At 35.4% G+C, this 16,830-nt stretch overlaps 1 protein-coding gene across 21 annotated transcripts in view; it reads right to left on the bottom strand.

Moving 5' to 3' along the window:
- The window catches only part of LOC145518870 (A disintegrin and metallopeptidase domain 3-like), a 112,514-nt gene that overhangs the window by 73,797 nt on the left and 21,887 nt on the right, over positions 1-16,830 (bottom strand). For 4 of the 21 annotated variants that reach the window (XR_014063386.1, XR_014063385.1, XM_081523980.1 and 1 more), the window contains exons 5-10: positions 16,416-16,492; positions 15,783-15,960; positions 9,184-9,246; positions 2,435-2,506; positions 1,634-1,800; positions 226-307 (exon numbers count right to left, since the gene is read on the bottom strand). Coding sequence is in view for 11 of the 21 variants with exons in the window: in XM_081523980.1 (XP_081380106.1) it covers positions 226-307; positions 1,634-1,800; positions 2,435-2,506; positions 9,184-9,246; positions 15,783-15,960; positions 16,416-16,492 (639 nt within the window). In the remaining 10 variants the exon portion in view is untranslated. The remainder of the gene's footprint in view (positions 1-225; positions 308-1,633; positions 1,801-2,434; positions 2,507-9,183; positions 9,247-15,782; positions 15,961-16,415; positions 16,493-16,830) is intronic. The other 17 variants (XR_014063388.1, XR_014063387.1, XM_081523982.1 and 14 more) reach the window with 5 other exon arrangements.

The raw sequence follows: 16,830 nt of genomic DNA on the forward strand, positions 1-16,830 counted from the left end.
ACAGAGAAGGCAATGGCAACCCACTCCAGTGTTCTTGCCTGGGGAATCCCAGGGATGGAGGAGCCTGGTGGGCTGCCATCTATGGGGTCGCACAGAGTCGGACAAGACTGAAGGGACTTAGCAGCAGCAGCAGCAGACATACTTTATGTACTTTTGTTTCTGAAAGTGGATGTTAAATTTCAAAATGTGACATAATTACTGAAGAGAAGGAAACAAAGTACATACCAGAACAAGTCCTGCAGCAAACTTTGGATCACATGCTGTTCCATGATATGTTGCTCCTACATAATTAGGATGGTCCCTGTAACTAAATAATAAAATTGTTCTCATGGATAAATGCACTTTAAATTATTAATAACTTAATGATCTTTAAGAATTAGATTCCTCAATAAAGCTGCTACTTTCTTTAAAACGTGAATATTGTGAATCATGTCTAATGCTCTCAATCATTTTGTAGTTGGGTAGTCTCCCCTGGTGCCTTCAAATTAAGTTCAAAAGTCAACTTTCACATTATACAATCCACAGCTTAAAATCCAGCAGTGCCTCATCCTTCCAGAAATTAATTACCACTGCTGTCAACGCTGGATGGACAAAGTTCTAAGACATAAATCACCGCTGCTGTCAACGCTGGATGGACAAAGTTCTAAGACATAAAAGTCAGGATAGATTACTGCTATGATTTGCATGTAGCAAAGCCTCAGATGGCGTAAAAAGCGTTGGAGGACAGAAAGAGAAAGACAGTGTGCGGCACAGTCATCAGGAAAAACAGAGATGGGATGCATTAAGTGTCCACACACACTTCAGTCCTTAGTTAATGCTGCTCCTGAATCCCCAAACCTGACCTTAAATTCCACAGAGACACCAGAGATTTACAAATGTATTCCATATTACTTAAGACCTTTCAGAATCATGCTTTTGTTTTTTCCATCCAAATTAATCAAAATAGTATATAGACAGTCTTGACAGTTACAGTTCAAGGAGCTAAATAGCTACACCTTAGGTCAGGATGCTGCTGTTTGCTGTTTAGTTGCTAAGTCATGTCCAACTCATTGTGACCCCATGGACTGTAACTCACCATGCTCCTCTGTCCATGGATTTTCCAGGCAAGAATACTGGAGTAATTGCCATATCCTTCTCCAGGGAATCTTCCTGACCCAGGGATTGAACTCATGCCTCTGGGTCAGGAAGACAGAAATAACATAAGGTCACCACATTACCATACTTATGTTTTCTAATGTAACCAGCTTTATATGCAATTACTGCATTCTGTTAACTAACCTGTGCTTTGTTTAATGTTAAAATGCTGGTTTCAGTGATTTACTTCTGAGAAAATCTTTAAAACTATAGAGGCCCTATGTTTTCCCAAGGATTTCCATGTTTTTAGTTCTTTAAACTTACATAGGTAAACAGACTACTCTGAGGATAATGGCCTACCGTGCTTTAGTGTCTTACAGTGTATCAAGTGTATCATCAAATTTTTATAGCTCACATTCAGCCAAAACAGTACTCACGTAGTCATTTTTTGACTAGTCATTTTTTGTCTTGTCATTATAAAAATAAATTTTATATGTAATTGGGATAACTTACAAATAGTTTGATAAAATATATATACCAATGAAAATAAATTACTTACATTAATAAGTATGCCATATTATGAGAACTTCGAAATAAAAATTTTTCTCTCCAGGACACAAATCTTTGTAGTACTTCATTAGCATCCCCACTAGTGGAAATCTTATTTAGATCTGACCAGATCTCCAGAGAAGTTAATATAACAGACACTTGAAGCTGAGAATACATCTGAAAACAGAAGATACATGATATATGGTTGTAGGTAATCAAAAATATAATACTATATATTTATATGCAATGCTAATATATTTGATTTAGTGTTTTTGGAGATGAAATTCACTGATGGCAGAAACTAGTTGGTAGGAGCATACATTTTATAAAATTGCACGTGTGCCCCTTCACTGGCCGGTCAGCAGTTAAGAATCTGCTCTGCCCTGCAGGGAACATGGGTTCCATCAGGTAAGGTCTCACGGTGCAGAGGAACTAAACCTACTGCCATAATTACTGAGGCCATGGGCCACAATGAACGATCCTGTGTGCCTCAACTGAGACCCAATGCAGCCAAATAAATACTTTTTAAAAATTGCACATTCTATTTATTCAAACAATGCTACTGTATTTAGGTGGCTCAGCTGGTAAAGTATCCACCTGCAATGTGGGAGACCTGGGTTCGATCCCTGGGTGGGGAAGATCCCCTAGAGAAAGGAACGGCTACCCACTCCAGTATTCTGGCCTGGAGAATTCCATGGACTGTGTAGTCCACGGGGTCACAAAGAGTCAAACACAACTGAGTGACTTTCACTTTCTTTTTCCATCGTATTTATAAGAGTGTTTCTTATTTAAATGAAATGTAAATACTCACAGTGTTGATAAGACTAAAAATATATAAAACTTTCTCAGATGCAACTGTCACTTCAGAACCCATATAATCATACTGAAAGACAAATTTTATTTTTTAATCACTAGTGAAAATGACTAAACTACCACATTTCAATTGATATAAAAATGATGAAGTAATGCAGCACTCACGCAAAAGGCAATAAAGTACAATTACAATTTATCAAGCGCTTAGTAAGTTTCAGACTTAAACCTAGGGACATTATATATTAACCAACAATATTAAAATGGGATGGTGATGATTATCTTCCTCTTTACACATGCAGTTATTTAGGATGTTATTTAGGATCACAAGTTAAGGCTCCAAGACTGCATAATTAATAAGGGTAAGAACCAGTACTCAAATCTCTGACTAAACTAAGTCTTTTTTGTCTGCACAAGCATGCTGTCATCTTTGGTCTGCATTCCAATAAGACAACATGACAATATTAATATATCCTGGAGAAAAACTGAACTTTCTGAACACAGAGCACTGAGTACTACATAATGAACGATTTCTAGAACATGTCTTCATTCAAGGAGAAAAGATCATAGCATTTTCTCTTAAGTATTTCTACTGTGTGCGCCCACATTTCTAAACTTATCTACAACTAAGAGTATTGGAACTATATATCTATATCTATACATATACATATATATATATAGAGAGAGAGACACTCATATATAACTTAGCAGATTTAGACATAGAAAATGATGATCTTAGGGAGGGATTTTTATATAGGCCTCATAATAATAAATCAAACAAATTGACAGCAAGCAGGTAATTTACAATAAAAATATAAAAGATTTTAGAAACTCTAGGAAGTTTTGGATATAATATGCATATATATATATATAAGCAGATATACAAAATGAGAGGCATATTTTTAAAGTATACTTTAAAGTTTTATATAAATTGACTCATATTAGACCATGAAACATTTGACTATAAAACACAGTATCACTTAGCTCACATTGTCCAACCACAGGGCTATCAAGTAAACTAGATTGAGATTATTTTTACTTAGATGGATAAACTGATTGTGGATGCATAAGATCTTATTCAATGTAAATGCACACTGAAATAAAAGCTACAAACTCAACTTACAACTTGCTTTCTCATAGAAAGGGCACAAGTGATAAAGGGAAATAATATCAATAAATCTGAGCAGAGAGGATGTAGGAGTTCACTGTATTATTCCTATTCTTACATCTTTTTGAAAGTCTGAAAATGTTTCCAAATGCAGTAATTTAAAAGAGACCAAATAATTTCAGATGAATAAAAGTGAATTCAAATGAATTAATATAAACCCAAATATCAGAAATGTAGAATTTGAAGACAGTAAATACCTTTCCTCAATTTCTTTAAACAATAATTGCATACGTAATGTAAAATAATTTATTTTCTGGTTTATATCACATGGATAAATAGGATATATCTCAATAACATCAAAGGGGTAAAATGAAATTTTACTGAGAAAACATGCTTACATTTTTAAAATTTACTGAAGTGCAATTTATGTACAATATTAATTTATAAGGTACACCTGTACATCACAGTGATTCACAATTTTTAAAAGTTATATTTATAGTTGTTATTAAATATTCCCTGATTTGTACAATATATCTTTGTAGCTCACTTACATCATAGTAACATTACATTACATTACATAATAGTACCTCTGAATCACTACCTCTACTGTGCCCCTTGCCTGTTCCCTTTTCCCACTGGTTAAAAACTACTTGGTTCTCTATACCGTGAACAGGTATTTCAACATCATTTCTTCTAACAAATTTCTTCTATTTTGTTATGTTCACTAGTTTGTAAGTTTGTTCTCTTTGAGTATCTTTCTGTTTTGTAAGTTCATTGTATCAGATTGGGCACATAAGGCATGTCATATGATATTTCTCCTCTGTCTGACTTACTTCACCCAGTATGACACTCTCTAGGTCCATCCATGTTGCTGCAAATAGCATTATTTTGTTCTTTTTAATGACTAATATTCCATTGTGTGTGTATATATATATATGTATATATATATATATACACACACACACACCCCATATCATCTTTATCCATTTTGCTGTCAATGGACATTTAGGTTGCTTCCAAGTCTTGGCAATTGTAAACAGTGCTGCAATGAACACTGGGGTGCCTGTATCCTTTTGGACCATGTTCTTCTCTGGATACGCCTAGGACTGGGACTGCAGGATCATATGGTAGCTCTAGTTTTACTTTTTAAGGAACCTCCATACTGTTCCCCTGAAAAAGTTGGCTTAAAACTCAACATTCAGAAAACTGAGATCATGGCATCCGGTCCCATCATTTCATGGCAGACAGATGGGCAAACAGTGGAAACAGCGGTTGACTTTATTTTTCTGGGCTCCAAAATCACTGCAGATGGTGACTGCAGCCATGAAATTAAAAGATGCTTACTCCTTGGAAGGAAAGTTATGACCTTCCTAGATAGCATATTAAGAAGCAGAGATATTACTTTGCCAACAAAGGTCCATCTAGTCAAGGCTATGGTTTTTCCAGTGGTCATGTATGGATGTGAGAGTTGGACTATAAAGAAAGCATCAATTTTTGATGCTTTTGAACTGTGGTGTTGGAGAAGACTCTTGAGAGTCCCTTGGACTGCAAGGAGATCCAACCAGTCTATCCTAAAGGAGATCAGTCCTGGGTGTTCATTGGAAGGACTGATGTTGAAGCTGAAACTCTAATACTTTGGCCACCTAATGCGAAGAGCTGACTCATTTAAAAAGACCCTGATGCTGGGAAAGATTGAGGGCAGGAGGAGAAGGGGATGACAGAGGATGAGAGGCTGGATGGCATCATCGACTCGATGGACATGAGTTTGGGTGGACTCCGGGAGTTGGTGATGGACAGGGAGGCCTGGCATGCTGCGGTTCACGGGTTCACAAAGAGTCGGACACGACTGAACAACTGACCTGAACTGAACTCATACTGTTCTCCATAGTGGCTGCGCCAATTTACATTCTCACCAACAGTGTAGGAGGGTTCCCTTCTCTCCACACCCTCTCTCACATTTCTTGTTCTTGGATTTTTTGATGATAGCCATTCTGATTGGTGTGAGATGATATCTCGTTGTGTTTCTGATTCACATTTCTCTAATAATTAGCAATGTTGAACATCTGTTCATGTGCCTACTAGCCACCTGTATGTCTTCTTTAGAGAAATGTCTATTTAGGTCTTCTGCACAATTTTTGAGTGGGTTGTTTCTTTTGATGCTGTTAAGTGTCATGAGCTGTTTGTAAATTTTAGAGACTCATCCCTTCTTGGTCACATCATTTTCCAATATTTTCTCCCAATGCATGGCTTGTCTTTTCTTTACTTTATTGTTTCCCTATTCACTCATCTCTTGATGGGTGCTTAGGTAGCTCTTGTCTATTGTAAATAACACTGCTATGAACACTGGGGTGCATGTATATTTTCAATTAGTGTTTTTTATTTTCTTCAAATATATATCCAGGGATATAATTGTTGAATCATATGTTAGTTCCCTCACAGCTCAGTCTAAAGAATCTGCCTGCAATGCAGGAGACCCAGGTTCAGTTCCTGGGTCAAGAAGATCCCCTGGAGAAGGGAGTGGCAACCCACTCTAGTATTCTTGCCTGGAGAATCCCATGGATGGAGGAACCTGACAGGCTACACAGTCCATGGGGTCACAAGAGTTGGATCTGACTCAGCAACTAAAGCACCACCATGTTAGTTCTGTTTTTAATTTTTGATTCCCATAGTGGCTACCTCAATTTACATTCCCACCAACAGTGTGAAAAGATTTCTCCTTTTTTCCACATCCTTGCCAACATCTGTTATTTGTGGGCATTTTCATGATAGTCATTCTGATAGGTGTGAGGTGATATCTTTTTGTAGTTTCGATTGGAATTTCAATGATGTTGAGCACCATTTCATGTGTCTAATGGTCATTTGTAGCTCTTCCTTGAATAATGTCTATTCAATTATTTCAGTTGGGTTGTTTTTTGATATTGAATTGCATGAACTGTTTGTACATTTTCAGTGTTAACCCTTTATCAGTCATATAATTTGGAATCATCTTCTCCCATTTTGTAGGTTGTCTTTTCATTTGCTTCTGCTTTCTTTTGCTGTGCAAAAGCTTTTAAGTTTAATTATGTACCATTTGTTTATTTTTCTTTCATTTTATTTGCCAGAGGAGAAATAAAAAATAACATTGCTATGATTTAAAACAAAGAGTGTTCTCCCTATATTTTCTTCTAGGAGTAATATGGTTTCCTGTCTTACATTAAGTCTTTATTCCACTTTGAGTTTATTTTTGTATATGGTATGAGAAAATGTTATAATTTCAGTCTTATACATGTAGGTGTCCTGTCTTGCCATCACCACTTACTGAAAAGACTGTTTTCTCAGTGTATACTCTTACCTCCTTTGTGGTAGATTGACTATAAATGCATACATTTATTTAAGCACTCTTCATTCTGTTCCATTGATTTATGTGTCTGTTTTGTTCCTGTATCATACTATTTTGATTACTGCAGCTAAGTAATATAGTCTAAAGTCAGAGAGTGTGACACCTTCCTCTGTTCCTTCTCAAGATTGCTTTGGCTATTTGGGATTTTTTGCATTTCCATAAAAATTTTAGAATTATTTGTTCTAGTTTTGTGGAAAATGCCATTGGTATTTTGTTAGGGATTACACCAAATCTGTAGACTGCCTGGAGAGTATGGGCATTTTAAAAATAGTGATTCTTCCGATCTATGAAAACAGTATATCTTTCCATGTGTATGTATACAGGTTTTTTGACTGTTTAGATTTTTTTCCTAGGTATTATTCATTTTGATGTAATGGTATGTTAAGTAAGATAGTTTTCTTAATTTCTTCTCCTGATACTCTATTGTTAATCTATAGAAATACAGCAGATTTCTATATATTAATTTTGCATCAAGCAACTTTACCAAATGCATGGATGAGTTCTAATAGTTTTTGGTGGTGTCTTTAGATTTTCTCAGTATCATGTCATCTGAAAATAGTGACTATTTTACTTCTTCCTTTCCAATTTGCATTTTATTTTTCTTTATTGACTGTTATGGCAAATACTTTGAGCACTATGTTGAATAAAAGTTTTGAGCAAGGACATGCTTGTATTTTTCCTGATCTTAAAGAAAGTGCTTTCAGCTTTTCACCATTAAGAATGAGGTTAGTTGTAGGTTTCTCATATATAAGCTATATTATGTTGAAGTTATGTTCCCTTTCTGGAGAGGGCACTGTTTTTCAGCAGTGCATATATGAGTCTTTTTCATGTATCCACTGAACTGTTCTATTTCTTTTTTATTGGAGCACTTAGTTCATTTACATTTAAAATAATTATTGATATGTGTGTTAACATTTTCATTTTCCTAACTGCTTTGGACTTGATTTTGTAGGTCTTTTTTGTTTCTTTCTTCTTGTCTTATTCCTTTCTCATATGATTTGTTATATTTGGATACATTTTTACTTTTGTTGTGTGTATCTAGTATAGGTTTTTCTTTTGCAGTTATCATTAAGTTTTTATCTATCTATCCCCCTACCTATATGACTTTTAAGTTGCTGATCTCTTAATTTCAAATACATTGTAGCACCATGCATGTGTACTCTCCTCCCATAACAATTACTGCTGTTAATATCTTGTTTTACATCTAATTTTTTTATGTATCTCCTAACTCCTTATTGTGGATATAGGTGATTTTGTTAAAAAACAAAATTTTTTCAGCCTTCTTTCTAGCTTTGCGTGTGAGATGAGTTCCTGCCTTTACTGTATGTTTGCTTTTACTAATGAACTTTTCCTTGCATAATTCTTGTTTCCAGTTTGGGACTTTTCTTTAACAAAATTGCTTTAACATTTCTTGTAATGCTGCTTTCATGTTGCTGAACTCTTTTAAGTTCTGTTTTATCTCTACATCAAATTTGAAGAATAGACTTGCTGAATGGAGTATTCCTGTTTGTAAGTCTTTCACTTTTAACTATCTACTAGTAGGCAGAGTTGAGTTCTCGAGTCGAGTTGCAGGGTCCAGGGACCTCAGAGCTAGTGTCATATCATTTCCTGCTATTACTTTTAAAAAATTATTTAAAGATCTAAATATTTCCTTTTATGCAAAAATCTAGAATGTCATGACACTAAGAAATTGATACAAAATTACTAGTGATGATGAACAAAGTAGGTTATTTTTAACTTGCTGCCTGTGTTTGCTAAAATTAATTGCAAAAATCAAAACTTCCATAATCAAATGTGTTCCTATGAATTACTCATCTGTTTTTAAAAATGAAGTTTCCACTGGAGAACCTAAGCAATTACAATGCACAAAATAATCTTATAAAAGACAATATTTAATAACAGGATCTTCAACTGAGTAATAAATAAAATAGCTTACTCTAAAATGGAAATTGATTTAAGAAAATTTCACAACAATTTTGGGTGGTTTCAGAAGTATACACAACTAGTTATAATCCAATAAATTACAGTACAAGTAGAATCTTCCCTTACATATGAAGTTTTACATGATTTCCAATAAATACTGGTATTGACCCCTCTTTGCCAATGGAATGGCAACTGACAACATGTCTTTATGTCCTGTTACACTGAGATACACATTTTGAACAGAGTATCATATATCTGCATTGCAAATAAAGATGCTTTTCATATTTCCTTCCAATTTAAATACAAAAATGATATAAGGAAATGTATCAATAGTGCATACCAAGGCTTTATCCATAATAATTTGTATTTTCAGAACTCTTTTCAGCAGCACATCTGAGTTTTTCTGCAAAACAGAGGACATAGATTACATAAAACATTTTAAAATTCTTGATATTGTTTGTAATTATGTACATTATATGACTGCATATATATACACACGTACAGAGGTATAGATAGATATATTAATAGATATATTGGTAGATAATAGCTACAGACACAAATATGTAAAGATATAAATAGGAAAATAAGAGGATCTATGCCCAACAGAGTAAATAAGCTGGTGAGATTCTGTATAAAAATTTTAGGAACAAATAAGAAACTTTTGCCTTATATTCTTGATAATTAGAATCTTCAAAAAAGTTACTGAATTGAGGGAGAATTATTGTTTCCTTCCTCTCAAAACCTTCTAGGTCCCTCATCCATTCTTCCAAGTTAATCAAATTCCCATTAACCTTCCCCCAAATGTTGCCTCTATTTTATCATCATTTTTGTACTTGTAATTAGGTGTACTAACTTTATTGTGGCTTACCCTCAATGACATGCATCTATTTCAAGAACAGTTACACAAACTAGTAGCAATGTATATACCCGTGCAAACATTACCATCAGTAAAATAATATTTCCATCCCCCTCTTCCAAGTTAATACCTTACAGGGCTGAAGGCAACCAGTAATCTGATTTCTCCCATCACTGTCTTGTCTTAGGCTTGTGCTCAGCCACGTCTGACTCTTTGCAACCCTTTGGACTGTATGTAACCTGTCAGGCTCCTCCGTCCATTCTGTCCATAGGATTTTTCAGGCAAAAGTACTGGAGCTGGAGTGGGTTGTATTTCCTCCTCCGGGAGACCTTCCCAACCCAGGGATTGAATCTGCATCTCCTGAGTCTCCCTTATTGCAGGTAGATTGTTTACCCACTGAGCCATCAGGAAGTCCTCATCATTGAGGAAGCTCTTACTATAGGTTACAACAATTTATCCTAGAATTTCGTATAACTGGAATCATATGGTATGTTTTTTGTATATCTGGTTTCTTTCATTCAGCACTCAACTGTGTTGCTGTGATTATTGGTAACTCATTTGTTTTTACTGCTATGAAGTGTGATATTTTATAAATATAAAACAATTTGTTTATACTTTTAACTGTTGATGATCATTTGGATTATTTAAACATCTTAGCTATTGTAAATGAAACAGCTATGAATATCCATGTACAGGTCTTTGGGAAGTTATATTCTTTTTTTTTTTTTTTTTGATTGATGCTTCAGTTCAGTTCAGTTCAGTCACTCATCGTGTCCAACTCCTTGTGACCCCATGGACTGCAGCACACCAGGCCTCCCTGTCCATCACCAACTCCCGGAGTTTACCCAAATTCATTTCCATTGAGTCGGTGATGCCATCCAACCATCTCATCCTCTGTCGTCCCCTTCTCCTCCTGCCCTCAATCTTTCCCAGCATCAGGGTCTTTTCAAATGAGTCAGCTCTTCGCATCAGGTGGCCAAAGTACTGGAGTTTCAGCTTCAACATCAGTCCTTCCAATGAACACCCAGGACTGATCTCCTTTAGGACAGACTGGTTGGATCTAAGGATAAATGCTTAGAATTGGAAAACCTGATTTGCATGATGTTTCAATATGTATAAAGTAGTGCAAAAGCTCGATTGCTTTATAAAGTGTTGGGTTGGCCAAAAGGTTCATTCAGGTCTTTCTGCTACATCATATGGAAAAGTCTAAATGAGGTTTTTGCAAATCCAACAATTTGATCATTTTGCATTTTTTCCATGAACTAACGTCAATTGCTCCACATACTTGACTCTGTTTGGTATTGTCTTTCTTGTGCATCATATCCATTCTTGTCAGTCTGTATTGAGATCACACTGAGGTTTTGATTTGCAGTTCCTGGATGATTGATGCTGATTAAGATTGATGTTGATGACTGAATTCTGCTGAATATCTTTTCACAAGTTTGTGGTCCATTGATCTGGTTTCTTCTAAGTCCCCTACTAGGAAGTTTATGTTTAGCTTTGACACTTAATGGGCTTCCCTGGTGGCTCAGATGGTAAAGAATCCGTCTGCAATGCAGGAGACCTGGGTTCGATTCCTGGGGTGGGAAGATCCCCTGGAGAAGGGAACGGATACCCACTCCAGTATTACAGGAGAATTCCATGGACAGAAGAGCCTGGCAGGCTACAGTCCATGGGGTTGCAAAGAGTCGGACACAATTGAGCAACTTTCACTTTCACTTGACACTTAAACCCTGTGTGCTAATTCAATTTTTTGGAATAAGAGTCAAGATTCATTTTATTCTACACAAAACTCCAATCTTGTATCATCTGATCGAGAGATCATTCTTTACTTTTCAAAGGCCTTAGCATCTTTGTGGGTATTCATTTGGGCCAGAGCACATGGGTCTACTTCTTCGCTGTTGTGTTCCACTGTTCTACAATTATACCGACACTACAATGTGAATCTCCATAGCAGGAGTTGGCTATGGCCCATGATATATCCACTCATTTGCAAAAAAAAACATTTTCTTGGAACATAGCCACACCTGATTGTTTATAGTTTGTCAATGCTAATTTCAAGTTACAAAGGCAGAGTGAATATTCCCAAATGATGTTTCTGAAAGTCTGCTTTACTGTAGTGATTTAAGTAATACTGTCTCAAAGACAACTGTATGTTGTGGCTGCTACATTTTCATTCCCAGTGAGATTAGAGTCTCTCTCTCTCTCTTTCTTTTTTTCTTTTGTGTGTGTGTGTGGTTTGTTTTACATGTTAGCATGAGCATTCACAATAGGGAGGAAATAAATGTTTTCAACAAAAAAATCTCAATTATGTAGTTCTGACTGGGAATAAAATTATAGGCTGAAATTTTGCCTCATTTTAAGTAACTCTTGTATTACCTTTCAATCACCAATATTACTGCTAGGCAGGGAGTTTCATGCTCTTCTGCACTGCTTTTTTATATAAGAAACCAGGTGTGTTTTTTTTTTAATGTTGGTCTGGAACCTCTGCTTAAATCATTCTGATTCTCAATTTTCTATGTTTATTTACACTAGCCTTATATTTCATCATCCATATTGTTATTTTAACTGAACCTTATCTCTCAAATTTCTGTGTCTTCACATTTTAGTTTTTGTGTGATTCCCGGAATTTTACCTGATGAACTTTGAGTTTTTACATATGTCTAGCATGCTTTTAATTTTACCTGTTATCTGCTGAGTGCTATTTTTTAAACTGCAGTCTGTTCTTATTTTGTGGATGAAATATTTTCTTCTACCTCTCTGAGGATATTATTTTGCTTTCTTCACTCTCTCTATTACTTGGTGCCTCAAGCTTAAACACTTTGAATTTTTCCATGTCTCTGTCTACCATAATGAATTGTTTCATCATATGTTTAGTGCTTCTTCATGTTAGGCATTGACAGCTTATTCCAACATCTAAGACCACCTATGGAGCTTATGGCCTGCTGTATACACAGAGGGTAAATTATCTGGGAAGTTTGTTGAGAAAACCCTGCGGTCAACATGCTTAATTTTGACTCTTTTGTGGTGGGGTTACGTTCCCTCCTGGATTCTAAAGAGTGTGTAAACCTGTTTCCCAGTATCTAGTGTGCCAAGTTTAACTTAATCACACGAATTTCAGTATCATCATCTCAGTTCAGTTCAGTCGCCCAGTCATGTCCAACTCTTTGTGACCCCATAGACTGTAGCACGCCAGGCTTCTCTGTCCTTCACTGTCTCCTGGAGTTTGCTCAAACTCATGTCCATTGAATTGGTGATGCCATTGAACCATCTCATCCTCTGTTGCCCCCTTCTCCTCCTGCCCTTAATCTTTCCCAGCATCAGGGTCTTTTCCAATGAGTCAGCTCTTCACGTTAGATGGTCAAAGTATTGGAGCTTCAGCTTAAGCATCAGTCTTTCCTGTGAATTTTTTAAATTAATTAATTAATTTTAATTGGAGGATAATTACTTTACAATATTGTGATGTTTTTGCCACACATCAACATGAATCAGCCATAGGTATTCATGTGTCCTGCCTCCCCATCTCGCCCCCCATCCCCCCACCCCGCCCTCAGGGTTGACTTCCTTTAGGATTGACTCGTTTGCTCTCCTTGCTGTCCAAGGGACTCTCAAGAGTCTTCTCCAGCACCACAGTTCAAAAACATCAATTCTACATAACCAGCTTCTATTGTGATTTACAAAGACTCCCACTTCACAGATTCCACCAAAAGAAGAGCCTTAAACTATCTGTGAGTTTACAACAAAAACAATTGGTTAGGAGAGGAAATCAGGTTTTACGTATATTTGTACACCTTATTTTCAACCACTTCTCTTCCTAGGCCCACTCTTAACATCATGTCCTTAGGTATTTGGATATGCAATTCCAAAACATTTGAGTAATTCCAAGTGTATATCAAGTTTCCTATATTCTATTTCAATTGTCAGGAAAGAATTCAGGTTTTAGTGGCTAATCAGCTATCTATCTGCTAATGAACTTCCATTGTTATTACCCTGTTTTTGTGTGTATGCTAATGCCATGTTAAAAACTACTTTTCACTTTAGTGGGGTTTAAGGAAGCGGCAGAGTAACTCTATGTGTCCAATATGTTTTTAGCAGGTAAACTCTTTGTGTATTTTGTTTGTTCTACTTTTCACTGTTGTTATCATGTGGCATTTACCTGGATTATGAGTTTACTTGTGCTTCCTTTCATAAATGTAAAAACATGCCTAAAATATAACATTTTATTTAATTATTCTCACTTTCTCTAAAATATCTTTTCTATTGAAGATATTCACTTGTATATTTGTGCTTGCAAAAATTTTAGTGCTTGTGAAAACATGCTTAATTAAAGCTATAGATTTCAGTTCAGTTCAGTTCAGTCACTCAGTCATGTCAGACTCTGCGACCCCATGGACTGCACCACGCCAGGCCTCCCTGTCCATCACCAACTCCCTGAGCCTACTCAAACTCATGTCCATTGAGTCAGTGATGCCATCCAACCATCTCATCCTCTGTCATCCCCTTTTCCTTCTGCCTTCAGTCTTTCCCAGCCTCAGGGTCTTTTCTAGTGAGTCAGTTCTTCACATCAAGTGGCCAATGTATTGGAGTTTCAGCTTCAGCAACAGTCCTTCCAATGAATATTCAGGACTGATTTCCTTTAGGATAGACTGGTTGGATCTCCTTGCAGTCCAAGGGACTCTCAAGAGTCTTCTACAACACCACAGTTAGAAAGCATAAATTCTTCGGCGCTCAGCTTTCTTTATGGTCCAACTCTCATATCCATACATGACTACTGGAAAAACCATAGCTTTGACTGGACAGACCTAGATTTAAGACTGTTGAATTCAGGGTGAAAGGAATTATTTAATTCACAAATATATCAACACCCACTTATTTCCCTTCATTCCTGCAGTGACATCCCTGGCTTCTTGGTTCTGAAATTTTAGTGTCTTTTGTTTCATCAGTGCATTTTGTTTTGTATCTAAACTTTCCATAATTAGTTCCACTGACCTTGCTTCACTACATTAGAAACTATAGACAGCAAATATTAATAGCATTAATAGCAATATTTACTAATATTTATTGATCACATATTTTACACATACTATGCTAAGTAATTTTCAACTATAAATTTATTGAATTTTTAAAATATTTTAAAATCTTAAAAGTAAAATCTTTAAAATATTAGGCATTATTTGTATTACTGGATTTTTACAGAGGAGAAAATTTAAACACAGAAAGATATTACTTGTTTAAATTCTTGTGGCTACAGCCTAATCAACTGGAACTTAAAGCTAAGGTAGCTGACATGGTGTTACCTCTGTCTCTGTCAGCTGCTCTCTTATACAAATTTTCATTTCTATATATGATTACATTTTACTATTTTTATGACTTTCTGAAAGGACAATTTTATTAATTCACATTTATACCAATATCTTTGGCAAAATAAATGAAAGCATATTAAAGCAACAGTGAGATGGAGGCCATCAAAAATTAAATCATGTTTCATTTGCTTCTCTAAACAGGATATCCAGTTTTGCTAAGAATACATGAACAGAGATTCATTTCCTTACCCACTGATGGCAAATGTAAAGTTGTGCACATTCTCTTAAGGAGATTAGGATATATATATATCTAAAAACTTGGAAATAGACCTATTCTTAAATATAACTATAAGACAAGTGAATACTCAAAAATTTGGTACATTTGTACAGTTCATTACTTGATTAAAGTAAAAATATAAATAGACAAAATATACTACAATTTTATAAAGTATATATTATAAGTTTATGTGTTTTGGAGAGATCCCCTGGAGAAAGAAATGCAAGCCACTCCAGTATTCTTGTCCAGGAAATCCCATGGACAGAAAAGCCTGCGGGACTACAGTCCATGGATGGCAAAGAGTCAGATATGATTAGTGACTAAACAAGAAAACAACAAAATGACTAAACAAAAATATATTTAAAGTAAATAACTTACAAGAGAATGTTTTATTATAATCAGTTTCAGTTTACATTGGTTTTCCAAATTAAACAAATTTCAGTGAGAATATGATTACCACCAGTTGCATAAATGAATATCTCGTAAAAGAAGTTACTACTTACTTCTGATTTCACAAGAATTTTGTAGGACTTATCTGTCAATTGGGTTGTAGCATAATTTTCTGCTACGGGGGAAAAATCAATTTTATTATTCTTTATCTGATAAACAATATGCTCATATATAGCTGAAGATTCCAATGGTTCAATTCCATAACTGACATTCTCCAACTGCAATAATCCCCTGAATATTTAAATACATAAAAATTAAAATATAGATTTTTGCAATGATAGATAGGAATCAAAATTAATTAAAACATTATGTACAAAATTGATAATGACCTTTGTTGTCTAAAACCTAAGAATCATCCTATTTCACTTGGGTTAACCTTTAAATCCAATTTTCTACCTTCTATCTATTATAGCATTTAGGAATCCTTGCAGTTCTAGTGTGGATCAGTAATTGGAATATTTCTCATCCTAGTGACAGCTTTTTTGGAATAAACTTTATAACTGCAAGCCTTGGAGAGACAAAAAGAGAAAAGGGAAAATGATAAGACAAACGGATGCAAAAAGTAGATGAGAAGAAAGACAATATGTGTCCATTTTCTTTGTCTTTCATCTATCCTTCAAGAAGTTTCTAAAAGTAAAAGAGTACATAGGATTTCAATCATGTATATCTCTGAAATATGCCATTACCTGAGTCCAGAGCAGGTACTAAGTGTCACAACTGAATTTGGAATCTCTGCAACACGCCCTTGATAAAAGCAATGATCCTACACAGGAGTAATATAAAGATACATTGGTAATGATTAGCAAACAAAGTGTTTGGTTTTCTCCTTACTTCCTAGACATCATCAAACATTCAGATTTGAGTATTCCATTATATGATTTAACAGATATTCCACTTCCTTGTCATGTACCTGCAATCTTTTCCACTTGAAATTCTTCTGTCTATAAATAATCACAATTCTTATCCTTCCTCAAAGGAGTTTTTGCTGTAATTCCAAGTTGTTGATAAATAACATTCTGATCTACATTTTGTCTTCCTCAGCTCCATTTCTTGAATGTATAGTTTATAAATGCTACCTCAAGGTAATCACCAGCATTGATT

This window comes from Giraffa tippelskirchi, chromosome 8, assembly GCF_054371585.1.
Source record: "Giraffa tippelskirchi isolate mGirTip1 chromosome 8, T2T-mGirTip1v1.2.pri, whole genome shotgun sequence".
Classification (NCBI taxonomy): Eukaryota; Metazoa; Chordata; class Mammalia; order Artiodactyla; family Giraffidae; genus Giraffa; species Giraffa tippelskirchi.